This window comes from Temnothorax americanus, unplaced genomic scaffold (assembly GCF_048541705.1).
Source record: "Temnothorax americanus isolate GAGA-0224 unplaced genomic scaffold, ASM4854170v1 Scaffold2, whole genome shotgun sequence".
NCBI lineage: Eukaryota > Metazoa > Arthropoda > Insecta > Hymenoptera > Formicidae > Temnothorax > Temnothorax americanus.
In genome coordinates this window covers 796,509-810,565 of record NW_027509338.1, presented here as the reverse complement: position 1 = coordinate 810,565, position 14,057 = coordinate 796,509, and the positions used below count along the sequence as shown (strand labels likewise).

The 14,057-nt window shown below is 31.4% G+C and overlaps 2 protein-coding genes across 5 annotated transcripts in view; one reads left to right on the top strand and one right to left on the bottom strand.

Moving 5' to 3' along the window:
• Positions 1 to 210: 210 nt before the first annotated feature.
• Hiscl1 (Histamine-gated chloride channel subunit 1) lies at positions 211 to 9,941 on the top strand. 4 transcript variants are annotated; one of them, XM_077405689.1, is made up of 9 exons: positions 211 to 485; positions 1,387 to 1,627; positions 2,114 to 2,348; positions 4,054 to 4,231; positions 4,742 to 4,968; positions 6,588 to 6,670; positions 7,044 to 7,355; positions 7,940 to 8,145; positions 9,546 to 9,941. In XM_077405689.1, the coding sequence occupies exons 3-9, from the start codon at positions 2,275 to 2,277 to the stop codon at positions 9,720 to 9,722; spliced, it is 1,257 nt and encodes a 418-aa protein (XP_077261815.1). In that variant the 5' UTR covers positions 211 to 485; positions 1,387 to 1,627; positions 2,114 to 2,274; the 3' UTR covers positions 9,723 to 9,941. The 4 variants fall into 4 exon arrangements, with proteins under 4 accessions (XP_077261815.1, XP_077261814.1, XP_077261813.1 ...); XM_077405688.1 differs by having other exon boundaries at positions 1,387 to 1,783; positions 2,122 to 2,348; XM_077405687.1 differs by having other exon boundaries at positions 1,387 to 1,783; positions 2,117 to 2,348.
• Positions 9,942 to 10,191: 250 nt separating this feature from the next.
• Positions 10,192 to 14,057, bottom strand: part of Shal (potassium voltage-gated channel protein Shal) — a 222,411-nt gene continuing 218,545 nt past the window's right edge. The window contains exon 5 of the mRNA XM_077405683.1: positions 10,192 to 12,183. Coding sequence (XP_077261809.1) covers positions 12,169 to 12,183 — 15 coding nt within the window. The 3' untranslated portion in view covers positions 10,192 to 12,168. The remainder of the gene's footprint in view (positions 12,184 to 14,057) is intronic.

Genomic DNA, 14,057 nt, shown 5'->3' with positions numbered 1-14,057 from the left:
TTTGATGGACTTCTTTTATGATATATGGAAATCAAAGTAATAAACATAATCCATTTTCAGCTTCTCACGTTTTTTTGCCCTACCATCTTTTACGACATGCTTTTAATTGAAAAATTACAGGATCTCTCATTCGAACCCACGTGCTTAGATGTTACACGATACTGCAGATGAAAGAGAGTAGGGCTTAATCAGTTTGTCGATAGGCAAATTGGCTTAGAGACAGCCGACCGACAGGGTGGTTTACGGACGACGAGAAGGAAAGTACAGCGGTATGGCCAGTTTCCGTATAACAAATCTGGAGTACCGAACGCGCGATAAAATCCGCGTCGTTCTTCGACGTTTCCTCGACGTTTCCGAGAATCGTGATTAAAAGAGACGGAAGAAGCCTCGCATCTTGGAAGACATCGCGGATTGAAACGCAATCAACGAGCTATCAACGATATTTAAATCAAAATTGACAAGAAGATGCGTCAGTCGTAGAACAGGTCAATAGTCGTGTTTAATATCCGTAGATCATGTCGTGTGCAAAATTAATAAAATAATTAATCTTAGATAATTTTCAATAACGTCTTTTTTTATATTTCCAATTTATTTTATTACATACACCAAATCTTTAGCAACTATGCCTTTATTTGATATTTGAGGCTCAAGATGAGTTTAAGAGTATTTTTTAATGTTTCTGAAAACTTTCTAGATAATCTAGATACATATAAAGTAAATCTTTGTTTTATTTGCAGTCTTACACAATTATTAATGTATTTGCTCAAAATTCTTATTTTTAAGTGATTGTGTATGACATTTAGTATACTACTAACATGGTTTAATGGTTTTTTATTATTTTTTTTGGTAAAAATAATTTATACTTGAAACTATTCTATTCTAAAATTTTTTAAAAATATATTTTAATATTTATTATAATATAAACTTCTTTTACTTTTATGTGTGTAATATTATATAATATAATAGTATAGATATATTAAATAAAATTTTATTGTATTATATGTATATGTATAACTTTATATACACATTTACAGATTACATTTGTATAAATTTATTCTTATTTATATACAATGCTATTTAGAAATAATGTTTCTTGTTAATATTAATAAAAAGTGCGTTTAATTCATGAAGGATGATTTAAAACGATAGCTTAAAAACTAACTTGAGCTTTCATTGTGCAATTGTCAATAGATTTTCTTATAAAAAGCTTGATTTAAACAATTCTATTTACTTATAAAATATTAATTAATCGAACAAAAATAATGAATTTATTAAATTAAGATTATTATAAGATATTAATTAAAATATTCATCAATCAAAATATAATGCGAAATATTGTTATTGAAAATTGTCGATGAAAATAACTTCTGTTGATTGATTCAATAGGTTCATATAATAATAGATGATTGATGTCGTGACTCGTCAAGATTTGCAAAATCAATCTACGTCAATGGCTTCGTTTATGAGACGCTATGTTTAGATATAATTTAAATGTTCATTGATTTACGAGGAACCGGAAGTGATCGTCCGGTGGAAAAGATTTTCGAGCGAGAGGCTAACAACTTTCGCTCGATTTTTGTCGAGAGCATTCGCCGGATTTTCGAACGATAGAATGTGCAGCTGATCGGTGAGTGGAAAATTGGATCGGAAAATTATCGTATGAAGGACCATAAAATTTAAAAATGAGAGATGCAACGCGGGAAACGGTCCGTAAAATATGCTAGGTCGCGGATTAATGAGAAAGCGGAAATTCCAATAACTGGTTAAGTTTCTCAATCAGAGGGTAAGACAAGAATATTAAATCTAACATTACATGTACTCTAAACTTTAATAACTTTTAAAATATTATGAAATAATTCTAACGTATTATTTTCTGTATTCCATCAAATCACGTGCATTTAAATTATATATCGATATTAATTTAAAATTTGCAATAGACAAAGATTTGCCTATATTGTTAGCCATCAATATGTAGCAAGAAACAAAAAAGTGAAACAAAATGTTCGCATTGTCAATCGAGTTAAAAATCGGATTAATTACACAGTTATGTTGGAATATTAATAGACCTGTATGTGTAGAAACGAATGTAACACACAACCTTTCGCTCACACAGAAGGACAGGAGTCTCTTTGATGCTCGCGAGTTCAAAACGATCTCATCGATCCCTCCGCGTCGATGAATTTTTTATGACGTACTCTGCCAACTCCATTACATGCGCCGCTCTTTTTTTCGGGCCATCCGTATCACTCTCCATACTCTCCGCTCTCTTCAGGAATGACGTGGCATTTTCTGCTGATCATATGCTGCTACTTGTATGCCCTGTTTGACATGACAGCCCCGCATTTTCCGTGAGTATAACGCAATCACACTTCTTTTGCCGGACAATCATTTTTATAGATATTACACGATTTCAACATCAGCAATTTCGGTAAAAATAGTATTTTGCATCTAAACTTTTCTTTAAATTATTATATTTTTTTTTATTTTAAAAATTCTAAGAAGAGAATTCTGCTGAGAGAACAATAGGTAACATTTTCGCTAATTATATGTAATTATATGTAATATTTTCGCTAATAACTGTAAAAAAGGAGAAAGAGAAAAATTATTTAAAAATTATTAAAATAGTAATAAAATTCTTGTTGAAGATAAGTACAGTTATAAGTTTCATTATTCTTGCATGCATGATGTTTATTGCATCATAAATTGGATCATACACTAGATCATATATGACGCAGATTATAAACGCGTTGTGATTTAAATAGGTATATATCACACGTCTTTATACCGCATTCTCCGACGCATTTGTTTCTCAATCAATACTGCAATCACATTCTAATTGAACAAAGAAAGTCGTATATGGTTAGCAATCGTGGCATCGACGTGACCGACCCGATTGAGAAAAATAGCATCCACTCTGTAATAATGAAACTGCCAACAGACTCTGCGCGCACTCCAGTTCTTGTGCTCGGTGAATAATTTATGAGTGTCATCGATGCTGCTGCCATAAAAATCGCTGTACCCAGCGATATCGCTGTTATAGCTATTATTTAACCTTTAAGGTGATTACTGGAAATTGGTTGCAGTTATAACTTGAACACTTCTACGTTTTTCTTCTTTTGTCACAATTAGTGAGCAACAGTCTATTATTAATTATTATACAGCGATCATTCAAAAATATGACATGATATGCATCAAAAATCAAATGTTCAACAGCACTGTATAAAATTTTCTTGTCTATTATTATTGACATTATAATGCATAAAATAATAATAATTAGAAAAATAATTATTATTCCATATGTTTTGATAAAATTCCCGTTTGAGGACCCACCTTTAATAAAACCAATAAATATATGTATATTATTCCTTAATAATTACTTTACATCTGTAAACATTACTAAATAGAAATAAGTGAGAAAATTCTTGAGTCTTGTTACAGGTTATCGGCTTGAAGGGTTTCACAGCGATATATACAAGACAATTTTAAATCAAGTTTACACAAATATGGTTTGCTCGAATCAACCACCAACTATTAACATATTTTTATATAATCCGCGTGTTATTTGTTAATTATAACAACATGTATCTTAACCATGTTTTTTTTAAATTATTTTATTATCTATGTTACAAGTATTAATTTTAATATGCAATTAATAACTTTTAATTAAAAAATACATTGCAGTGGTTTATAATTTTCGACGATAAAAACTTATAAAACGTATCTAAAAGTGGTTTTAGAGACGTACTATTTTTCAGCATTTCTATTTATTTACATTTTTTTATTAAAAAAATTATTTTTGTTTAACAAAAATCTAATTAAACAGCTTTAATAAATTATTTGAGAGATTAAAGGTAAATTCTTTAAATATATTATTGTATTTTGTATTCGGTTTCTTAAATTAAATCATATGTTTCTCTCAAGATCACATGATGGTCAAATGCGATTCGTCATATAGTCTTTAACAAATACATAATGTTCAACAAATAAACACACATGCGCAAATGGTGTCCATTAGCACACACAAACCGTTTCTCTCATCTTTTAACATTTAAGAGAACTGGACTTCGATGAGTACGGAAAGAAGGAAACCTCCTTGTCATTGAGAGATATCCTGCCTTTGAATCCGAAGCAGTACGATAAACACAGAGCACCGAAATTCCTTGGTCAGCCCACCATCGTTTATTTTCACGTGACAGTGCTTAGTCTGGACTCGATAAATGAGGAATCGATGGTGAGCGAAAGACCGATATAAGCAACACGCTAGAAAATTTGTTTTCTACCAATATTCTCCCAGAGAATATTACATCCGCTATATATCCATATTAAAGTTTATTAAACTATTTTTTTCTTTTTACATTAATTTTAATGATGTATATACTATAGTAATGAAATATATTATGTGTTATATATAAACGTATATAAAATAAAATTGGTTTACTCTTGTTGAAAAAATCAACTAAAAATTTTAATCTTTTTTTTCCAATATATAAATTTTTTTAACTATAGTAATAGGCAAATATAAATAACACAAATTTATGCTAAATATTACGTAAGAATAACAATACTGCTTTGCGAAATGCTTTTCAAATTTTCTGAAATTTATGACGGAGATATAATCCGTAGAGTATGTGCAAGTTAGAAGACACTTTATTTTTACATGAGAGAAAGAATGATTATGCCATCTGCATATGGTCACATATGAAGTGCGGCATCTGCTCACATTATTTTTCCACGACGACAGACATACGTGGCCGACATATTTCTCGCTCAGAGCTGGCGGGACTCTAGGCTGCGGCTACCGGAAAACATGTCCGAGGATTACCGGATACTTGACGTGGATTGGTTGCACAATATCTGGAGACCCGACTGCTTCTTCAAGAATGCAAAGAAGGTTACCTTCCACGAGATGTCGATACCAAATCATTATCTCTGGTTATATCACGATAAAACGTTGCTTTACATGTCTAAGTAAGTCTATCTTAATTATTATTAAGTCTCATTTAAAATTATTGTAATATTTAACAATACACGTAATTCTTTGAATTTTTTTTATAAATGTTTATGTATATGTTTCAAAAATGTATTTTATTAAAAATTTATTAATGTGTCAGTCAGAGTTAATAATAATAATAATGATAAATTAGAACTTATTAAAACTCGATAATTAAATCTTTTCCGAATTAATAGAGAATATTTAATACGATATAATATGATAATACAATTGTATCTCTCTCTCTTTCTCTCATTTGTACAAAGTTAAAATCAAATAATCACTTTTTTCGTACCAAACATACGCTCGAGTAACTTTCCAGCAACTGCAAAGTTATATTCGCTCGTACGAGATAAAATTTTTTATTTGAGTGAGATTTTTATAGCTTTGGACATTTATTATTATGATATTAACAAATATCAAAACATGCATGTAAAAAAAGGCAAAGGAAATATTTTAATAATTATCTTTTCATGAAAAACGCAAGTTTTTATGTGAATGTAAATAAAAAGTAACTTAAAACATTTCGTAACTCAAAAAGGATATTTAAATTTATGTACCTATAAGATAAAAGGATACTGAGAAGTACTAAGAAAACCAAGAATACAAGATGTAACTTCTAAAAATTTTTACAAAGTAGGTATTATATCTTGCAAGATTGCAAGCAAATATTTTATTGAGAGATATACTATAACTATAATTTTACATAAGTTACTAAAAAAATACCGTCATAGAACTCCTTGAGAAATATTAGCTTATTCCTTTCATCTCTCTCTCTTTGCATTATAGACACTAGCTTCCATTTGTGTGAACAGAACTATCATAATAAAATACTGATTTATAATGAAATGCCGCATATCGTAATCTGAGCAAAAAGAGTTTAGAAAATTTGTTATTATTGAGCTTTATAACGGCTAACGTGAGGAAGATGCTGTTAGCTTCGAAGCTTCAATAGTTCGAGTAATAAGTGTATTTAATTTTAATGTTTTTCTTTAATTTCTCCGTAAGATCTAATTTTAATGACGAATGTTTTAACAATTTATTGTTAATTAAAATGTCGGAGAATTTTAAACAAGAATCTTACAATCAGTACAAATCTTGATACAATACACATATACAGCTTTCACATTGATATATATATATAGCTAACTCGAATCAGCTTCATTTATTTCTATCTACTGGAGTTTTGATCCATGTTGAATGGAGCGAGTAGTTGTCATGTCGTGTTCTGTCAAATTTTATTGACAATAAAATAACGCGAATTTAGTTTCTCTTCCGAATGCATGTTTCATCAAAAACAAAAATAGAGCAAAGTTTCAACATTATTTGTCACTGTGAAAAAGCTATCGAGTAAAACATATACTTGTGTCAAAAATTGAAATGTTATTTGATTAATACACATCACAGAAAAGCGCAATATTCGATTAAAAGGAAAATGACCAATAATCGAGCAGTAATGGGTGTTAAACCATATAATTATTAAATTACATATATATAATACAAAAACGGAACGTTTTGACTTCACCGAGTCTTCTTCAGCCGTAGTATAATTAAAAATATCATATTTAGGTTAACAACTGTTCAATATTCGTTTTAGATTGACATTGGTGCTATCATGCGCGATGAAGTTCGAGTCCTATCCTCATGACACTCAAATTTGCTCGATGATGATCGAAAGCCGTAAGTATATATTAATAATTAATTTATAAGCTACATATTATATATAGCAATATTATTTCACACATAAATATATAAAATCGTACATAAGTATATAATAATATAAAATGATACACATATAAGTTGTAATATTTTCTCCATTAATACAGAAAAAAACATGCGTCAATGTTCATAATCTGTTGCAATTATTGTTTATACAATTATATTACCTGCAATTATTATCAATGATTTATATCGAATATTTACGAATAATCACATTTTAAAATGTCGATGCCATTTATCTGTTCAAAGCTCTACGATTTTTATATATGACATTTATTTATATTACGCTTTGTTTTACATCTCTCTACATTCTCTACATCTCATTCTTTTCCAGTTTCGCACACGACTCAAGATCTGGTATTTCTATGGAACATGACCGATCCCCTGGTGGTTAATCCGGAAATCGAACTGCCGCAACTCGACATATCGAACAACTACACGACCGACTGCACGATCGAATACTCGACCGGAAACTTCACGTGCATACAGATTGTCTTCAATCTGCGCCGGAGACTGGGTTATCACCTGTTCCACACGTATATCCCGTCCGCTCTGATCGTCGTTATGTCCTGGATCGCCTTCTGGATCAAGCCGGAAGCCATCCCGGCGCGGGTCACCCTTGGCGTGACGTCACTACTGACCCTCGGTTAGGCGACGTCTCTCCTCCCATCGCTCGTGATATAACTATTCATGATATTTGCGATTACGATAGAGCGCTTTGTCGGGGGCTTAATGACGGCATAAATATCAGCTAAATTGCAATTTACCCCTAATTGCATTTTACATCAAAATGGTTTTAATAAATCCTTTGGTTTTAGTAAAACCGTTATTTAATTTTTTTTTTATACCTATTGCAAGCTAAAAAATTACATAAAATTATTTAAATAAATATATATTCCGATAAATTATATCATAATTTAAAATAAACAATAAAAATAGAGATAAATAAAACTCAATATGTAATAATTGAAATTTTAGCTTATTTACATAATAGATTCAAATTTACGTTTGCATAAAAATGAAGTGTTCAATAATATCTCAAACTTAAATTAATAAATTATATATACAAATATCTATACATAAAAATAGCTAAAAGCCTAACGAGAAAAATGAGAACAATTAAATTACTTTTATTCCATTTATAGAGATGAACGCGATTATGTCAATTAATTTGTACCTAATATAATCATGAATATAATTAAGAATTAAGAATTAATATCTCCCTTTCAGCTACTCAAAACACGCAATCTCAGCAATCTTTACCGCCGGTTTCGTACGTGAAGGCAATCGACGTGTGGATGTCTTCGTGCAGCGTGTTCGTCTTCCTGTCTCTCATGGAATTCGCAGTAGTGAACAACTACATGGGGCCGGTTGCCACGAAGGCCATGAAAGGGTACTCGGACGAAGATCTTCGCGAGGCCATCGACGACTTCAAGGTAAACGGGCGAAAAAGCGCGGCGCGATACATTTACGACGAAATGCTCCACCGATTTCGCGAAATTGATAGTTCGAGATAAAGCGAAATGCGCGGCGGCCACCATCGCCCGAGAGTAATGCGATTTCGTCCTGTCGATGCGATATCGCTCAACTGAATAAAAATGCTACCTAAAAATAAAGGGCACTGCCATTGTAAACCGCGTCCGTTATAAATTATCGACATTTCATTCGGGGTCGTGTAAATCATTGAGATGTGTTAATAAAGTTATATCACTTTGTTTAATAAGAGAAAAGAAAAGGAAATATCACTTGCTCGCGACTCTACAACGCAGAAAAAATTTGATACAAATTTTGAGCCGGACTTTTTAGTGTAACGATACTCTGATTACGATTCTAGCTGTTTCCAAAGCAGAAGACTCGCCTTGTGAAAACGTGTATGATTGACTTCTGCAAACGTATATATATTTATTTCTGATTCTGAATGTTATACGGATACGGTAAACAGCATCGGCGACGAAAAGTATGGCGAAGCGCACTTATACACGAAATACAACCACTTTCCTAGACGATTCATCGTATCGCATGACGGAGTAACTTCCCTCTTGAACAAGTTCCAAAGTTAGATTTTTATTGCATGCATGCGTCCCACACTCAATTCGCAGAGGAATATTTATTCTCCTCTCTTTTCTTCCGTGTAGCTTACGCAGAGACTTTGCAATTCGCCACGTTCTATACATAGAACGCACCCCCGTTTTTATTACATTCGTCGCGCGCAATATTTGCTTGTACCCTGTACCACTGCAGCGTTTATTCTTGCTTGCTTTATGATAAAACGTTTCGTGCGCGAAATAAACATCGCTTTTCTTTAGTAGCTGGCAAGCAAAAGTCACGCTTTACGCAGTTAAATATGTTTTTCTATGACTATTATATATCTTGTCTTTGATTCACTACAAATCCAAGTGTGTTATTTTAGCCGAAGCTCTTCTCACACATTTCTTGTCATTTTTAAATCACGTTATTTAACACGATTGAACGTATTAACTTTTAATTAACCACGATTAAACATGCTAAATGACGTAATTTAACACATAAAGGAACACGTAAAAAGAGCTTTTGTCTACAAATGTGTCATTTTTAGACGTTTTATGCGTGTAAAAATGACACACTTGGATTTGCAGTGTTTGCAAGTAAATTTGTATTAGCAAGCATTATATTTTTTTTTTGTATAATCGCCAGTAAGTATAATGATCTGTACTTACCTTGCAATAGTCTTGATTAATAAAGTGATTAAAAGGGAGAAACGTAAGACGAAATAAATAGTACCCACAAAATAATTTTCCACATTTATTACTTTCATGTTGTTCTACGTGATGTATTTTTTGTCTCTTTCCTCTCGTAGACGCCAATGAGGCCGGATACCGAAAGGAGCAGAAGTCCAACGAGGCCACCAACAGTACAGTATGAGCAGTGCTGCCAAGGACGAGCTACGGCCATTTACATCGACAAGGTTTCCAGATTCTTCTTCCCCTTCTCATTCTTCATCCTTAACGTCGTCTATTGGAGCACATTCCTGTAATGCAACTCCGGGAAAAACGCATGTCCGCGACTCGGCGAGAGCCGAATGCGCTTTTAAAGACATCGAATTATGGAAAGAATATCCTGGGATGCAGCGATAAATTTGTCGAAGCAAGTTAATGGAAAGTGTATCCTGCGAACTATCAGGTATAAAGTACGGCACAATAAAAGAGGAAGTGGAATAAAATCCGCATATTTATTGAAGACCTGTCTAATAGATTGTGATAACAAAAGTTAACCGATCTGTGTTCATTGCAAGACACACAGTAAAAATGTCCTGTAACAAATTATAAGAAACATAACAATATAGTTATATACAATAGATAAATAAGATATTATAAAAATATTTAGAATATCTTGTAACTTTCACATAAATATCGACTAATTTATATAATTCATTTTTTTATTTAAAAAATTATAATTTATTGCATTAAAATTTCTTTAAGATAAAAAAAAATGTGTTTGTTTAAAAACATTATGCATTTAAATTTAATCAATGTATGCGCGATAACGGCTTACAATGTTTTAATTAACTGATTAATGTACTGATGAATTACTCACCATGTTCCTCATATTTGTGTTTAGAATAACATAATGTCGAAATCAGAAACTTAGAGATTAACATTATACATAAATTGAATTTAGAGCTCGTATATTTAAAATAATGAATAATACAAGGCCAAAAATGAGCAACATAGAGATATCATAAATTAAGATTATAGTTTATAATATCCCAATTCATAATCGTGTGTATAAAAGAGACGTTTCGAGCTCCACAGAGTGTTCCTCAACCAAATAAGTAAAAAAAAGAAAATAAAAAACATTTAAAAAGTTAAGATTAAATTAACGGCGCGGATACGTCTATATCTTAACGTCGGTAGCGAGTCAAACAATAAAAGTCAAAAGGAGTCGCATCGTGCGCAAAGCATAAAACATTAATTCTAAATCACATCGCGGTCATCTTGTGTGAAATCCATGACTGATATTTAAGAACCGGTCCTCTAGGTTGGCCAGGTTAGAGATTGGGCGCTAGGCTAACAACTTTCCTTTAAGTAATCCAATCTGCAAAATAAAATTGCAGCTAAACTGAAAGCTGCATTCATGCCGTTACACTTTGATTTCTCAAAATATGGCTACGAAAATCATACCTTTCAGATTTTTCTTGTATGGAAAAGTTAATATCTCTAAATATAGTAAGGTTTTAAGAACCTTAAATGTCCTTAAATGTCCCTTTTATACACAATTATGTATTGAGATATTAAATTATAATCTTAATTTATGATATCTATGTTGCTCTCGTTTTTGGCCTTGTATTATTTATTATTATAACATTATATTTATGATAAATTATATATTTCTAGTTATCATGTATATAATATAAAATAAAATATGCGTAATATATGTACATCTCTCATAGTATATCTTTATGCAAAAATTTTTAGTTTAATTGTAATGAAATCGAAAGATATTTATATTAGTTTCAAGTAAAATAAAAAATTAGAAGAAAAATATTTAATTATAAAGAAAGATAAACTAAAAGAAAATTTAGTTAATTTATAAAAAAAATCAAAAAAGGAACAGCAACTTGAAGACGATAAAAATTTGATTGATATTCGTTGTTACAACATACGTACGTAATATACTATGCAATGTGCATGTAATAATGTAATATCACATATATTTCTTAAATTGTTAATAATAACTTTAGATTGTTATCAAAAGTAACGCGGAGTATCGTTCAATTGCTGTTCTGTTCACTAACCGAACTTAAATGTCTTGCGGCAAGTTAATGACGCGTATTGTCTAACACATTACGGAGTATTACTATATTGCAAATCACTACCACGTGGTGCGCTAATAAATTAAGCGTTTACGCCAGTGTTTTTCAACTTGTAACGCAATAATCCGCTATAAATAATTTCTTAAGTCAATCTAAAACGTTTATAATAACTGCAAAAGCAAATTAAATTGTTAATTACATACGTGAAGATGAAAACAAGATTTAGAGCAAAGTAAAATTTTAAATAAAAATATATAAAAAATTTATATTAAAATAAAATCCTATATAAATTTAAATAAGCTTGCGTAATTGTTCTAACATTATCAAATAATTGTGCCTTTAAAAATATAAAGTACAAATTAAATTATAAATTTAGGATTTAAGAATTAAAAGAGGTGTAGAGATTTCAAAATGCTTGACGTATAGATATGAGTATCTATCTATAGTGCCAGAAAATATTTACTTATATATGCTATAATTTACCAATGTATGTTATAAGAATAAAATTAATCGTTTATACTTGTGTCTTATCCAAGTACCTTCCAATTACATTATGACCGTTCGTCATTGTTCAAGTAAATTCCGTGTCATCCTTGCACAAGTTTTTTTATTTGAAGATTGAGATATCATGCAGCGATCGCAAATTTCCTCAGCGCAGAGAGAGAGATCAACAGTCACAATACTGCAATACAGAAATAAAATGCAATAAAACAAATAGAATCAAGATAAAAATAAAATTCAGGACACGGTGTGTAGTAACAGTTGGAAACAAAGATATTTGTAACGTGTAACGAACAACAGACATTAAAATAATTTCATAATAAATCAAATTATTTCTTGCTGTAATTTTTACATTTATGTCGTCGAGAATAATCCAGGCGTTATTTATACTAATCTTAAATCGATAAACCAGTAATGATGTACTCATAAACAAAGGCAACTTTTAAGCCAATTTAATTAAAACATCCTGTGAATTATGCTGCCAAACAAATATAATTAAACCACCCTAAATACAACTTTGAAACAAATAATTAGACCACCCTAAATATGTCTTGCGATAGCGGAATAAGAGATTTGGAAAATTAGAAATTTTAACAAATCTCTGAAAAAAATATGTAAATGTATAGCAAATTACAGTTTCCACTGTTTTTATTATACATATCCTTGATTCTTTTAAAAAATAAACATTTTGTCAATAATAATTGAAATCTATCAACATGAAAAATATTCCAACTTACTTCGCGTTATAGAAAATTGTATCTTTCTTAATATATTGTGTATATTTCTGTCATTAATAATATTAGCTCTATCGGTATTCTGAAAAATATAGGTAAAAGAATAAAGGTAAAAAAAAGCTAGATATAACAGCAGAAAAATGATTATTCTCATTATTGTCATTATCAGTTAGGTTGAAGTCCCTCAAGCTATAAATGAAGATTATAATAATAAAGATTATAAAAGAAAAACATCTTCCCCGTTCTTTCCTACTCGTCTCAATCTTTAAACCAAAATTTTCCCTCTCGCTGGAATGCCACGCTGCAATTATAATTCAAAGTGAATAAAATTATTAATGAGATGAAATTTATGGAGTAATTAACTGGAACTTTCACAGCACAACTTGCGCAATAAAATTTAATTAAATTATGTCAGACGCAAAGTGGTCTAATTGAAACGTGTATAAGAGACTGATAAAATAAGGACAGATATCACGATAAATTTCGCAGATTCATTAGATTACTTAATGAATTTGATTCAAATTCTTTTTACAATTATATTTTGACATTAATAATAATAAAATAAGAAGCTAAGGATTATAAATTTAAATAGAAATTTCAAAAATGCAGGAATTTTGCGATTTAATTTCTCGAAGCAAATCTCGGTTTCTCGCGCATCTCCGCATTCATATAATTTCTTTCACTGCTAGCGTCGACACGCGGTAAAAATTCAGCTCAACGTGAATACGTCTTTCATCTCTCTTTTAATCGTTGCGGTTAGCTGCAGCAGCCGGGAGAACGTGTCGCTCCTCATCATTCGGCAATTGCTCCGGCAAAGGACAATTAATTGCGGCGAGCCGCGCCCGCGCCGCGAATAATTACATTCGCGTGTAAGGAATCATAATTGCCGTCGGTACGAATGAGTCGTTTTACGGTAAGTATGTCGCGACCCAAAATATTCCATTCACGCCGGCTCTTCATCTTCACCGCGCATTATTCCCGACCTGACACGTTGCCTTTCTTCGGATCTGCCGTTTCCTGCGCGAACGCCAACGATAATAATTTCTCACGGTTTGCCACCTGCGCGCGACACATGTCACGAGCGTGCCGCATTCAATTAGAGCTAATACAATTGCTTATTGCCTATCAGCCGTGTAATCAGCCGTTCGATCGGCATTAATTTATTATTGTTACTTATTGTTAGATCAGTATCGCATAGAAGCAATCTATCTCAAATAAATTAGAGTAGTAAGCAAGACTTTACAATTTTATAGAAAGACTTCACAATTTCTGCCGTCATATCTGGCTTTAAGAAATCCGGTATTGATCTGACAACTTTCCG

Bases quoted from the DNA above. Each gene is read 5' to 3' on its own strand.
- Hiscl1 (XM_077405689.1), top strand. From the start codon at position 2,275: ATGACGTGGCATTTTCTGCTGATCATATGCTGCTACTTGTATGCCCTG. The intron at 2,349-4,053 runs GTGAGTATAACG...TTAACATTTAAG, and splicing joins ATGACAGCCCCGCATTTTCC to AGAACTGGACTTCGATGAGT. The intron at 8,146-9,545 runs GTAAACGGGCGA...TTCCTCTCGTAG, and splicing joins AGGCCATCGACGACTTCAAG to ACGCCAATGAGGCCGGATAC.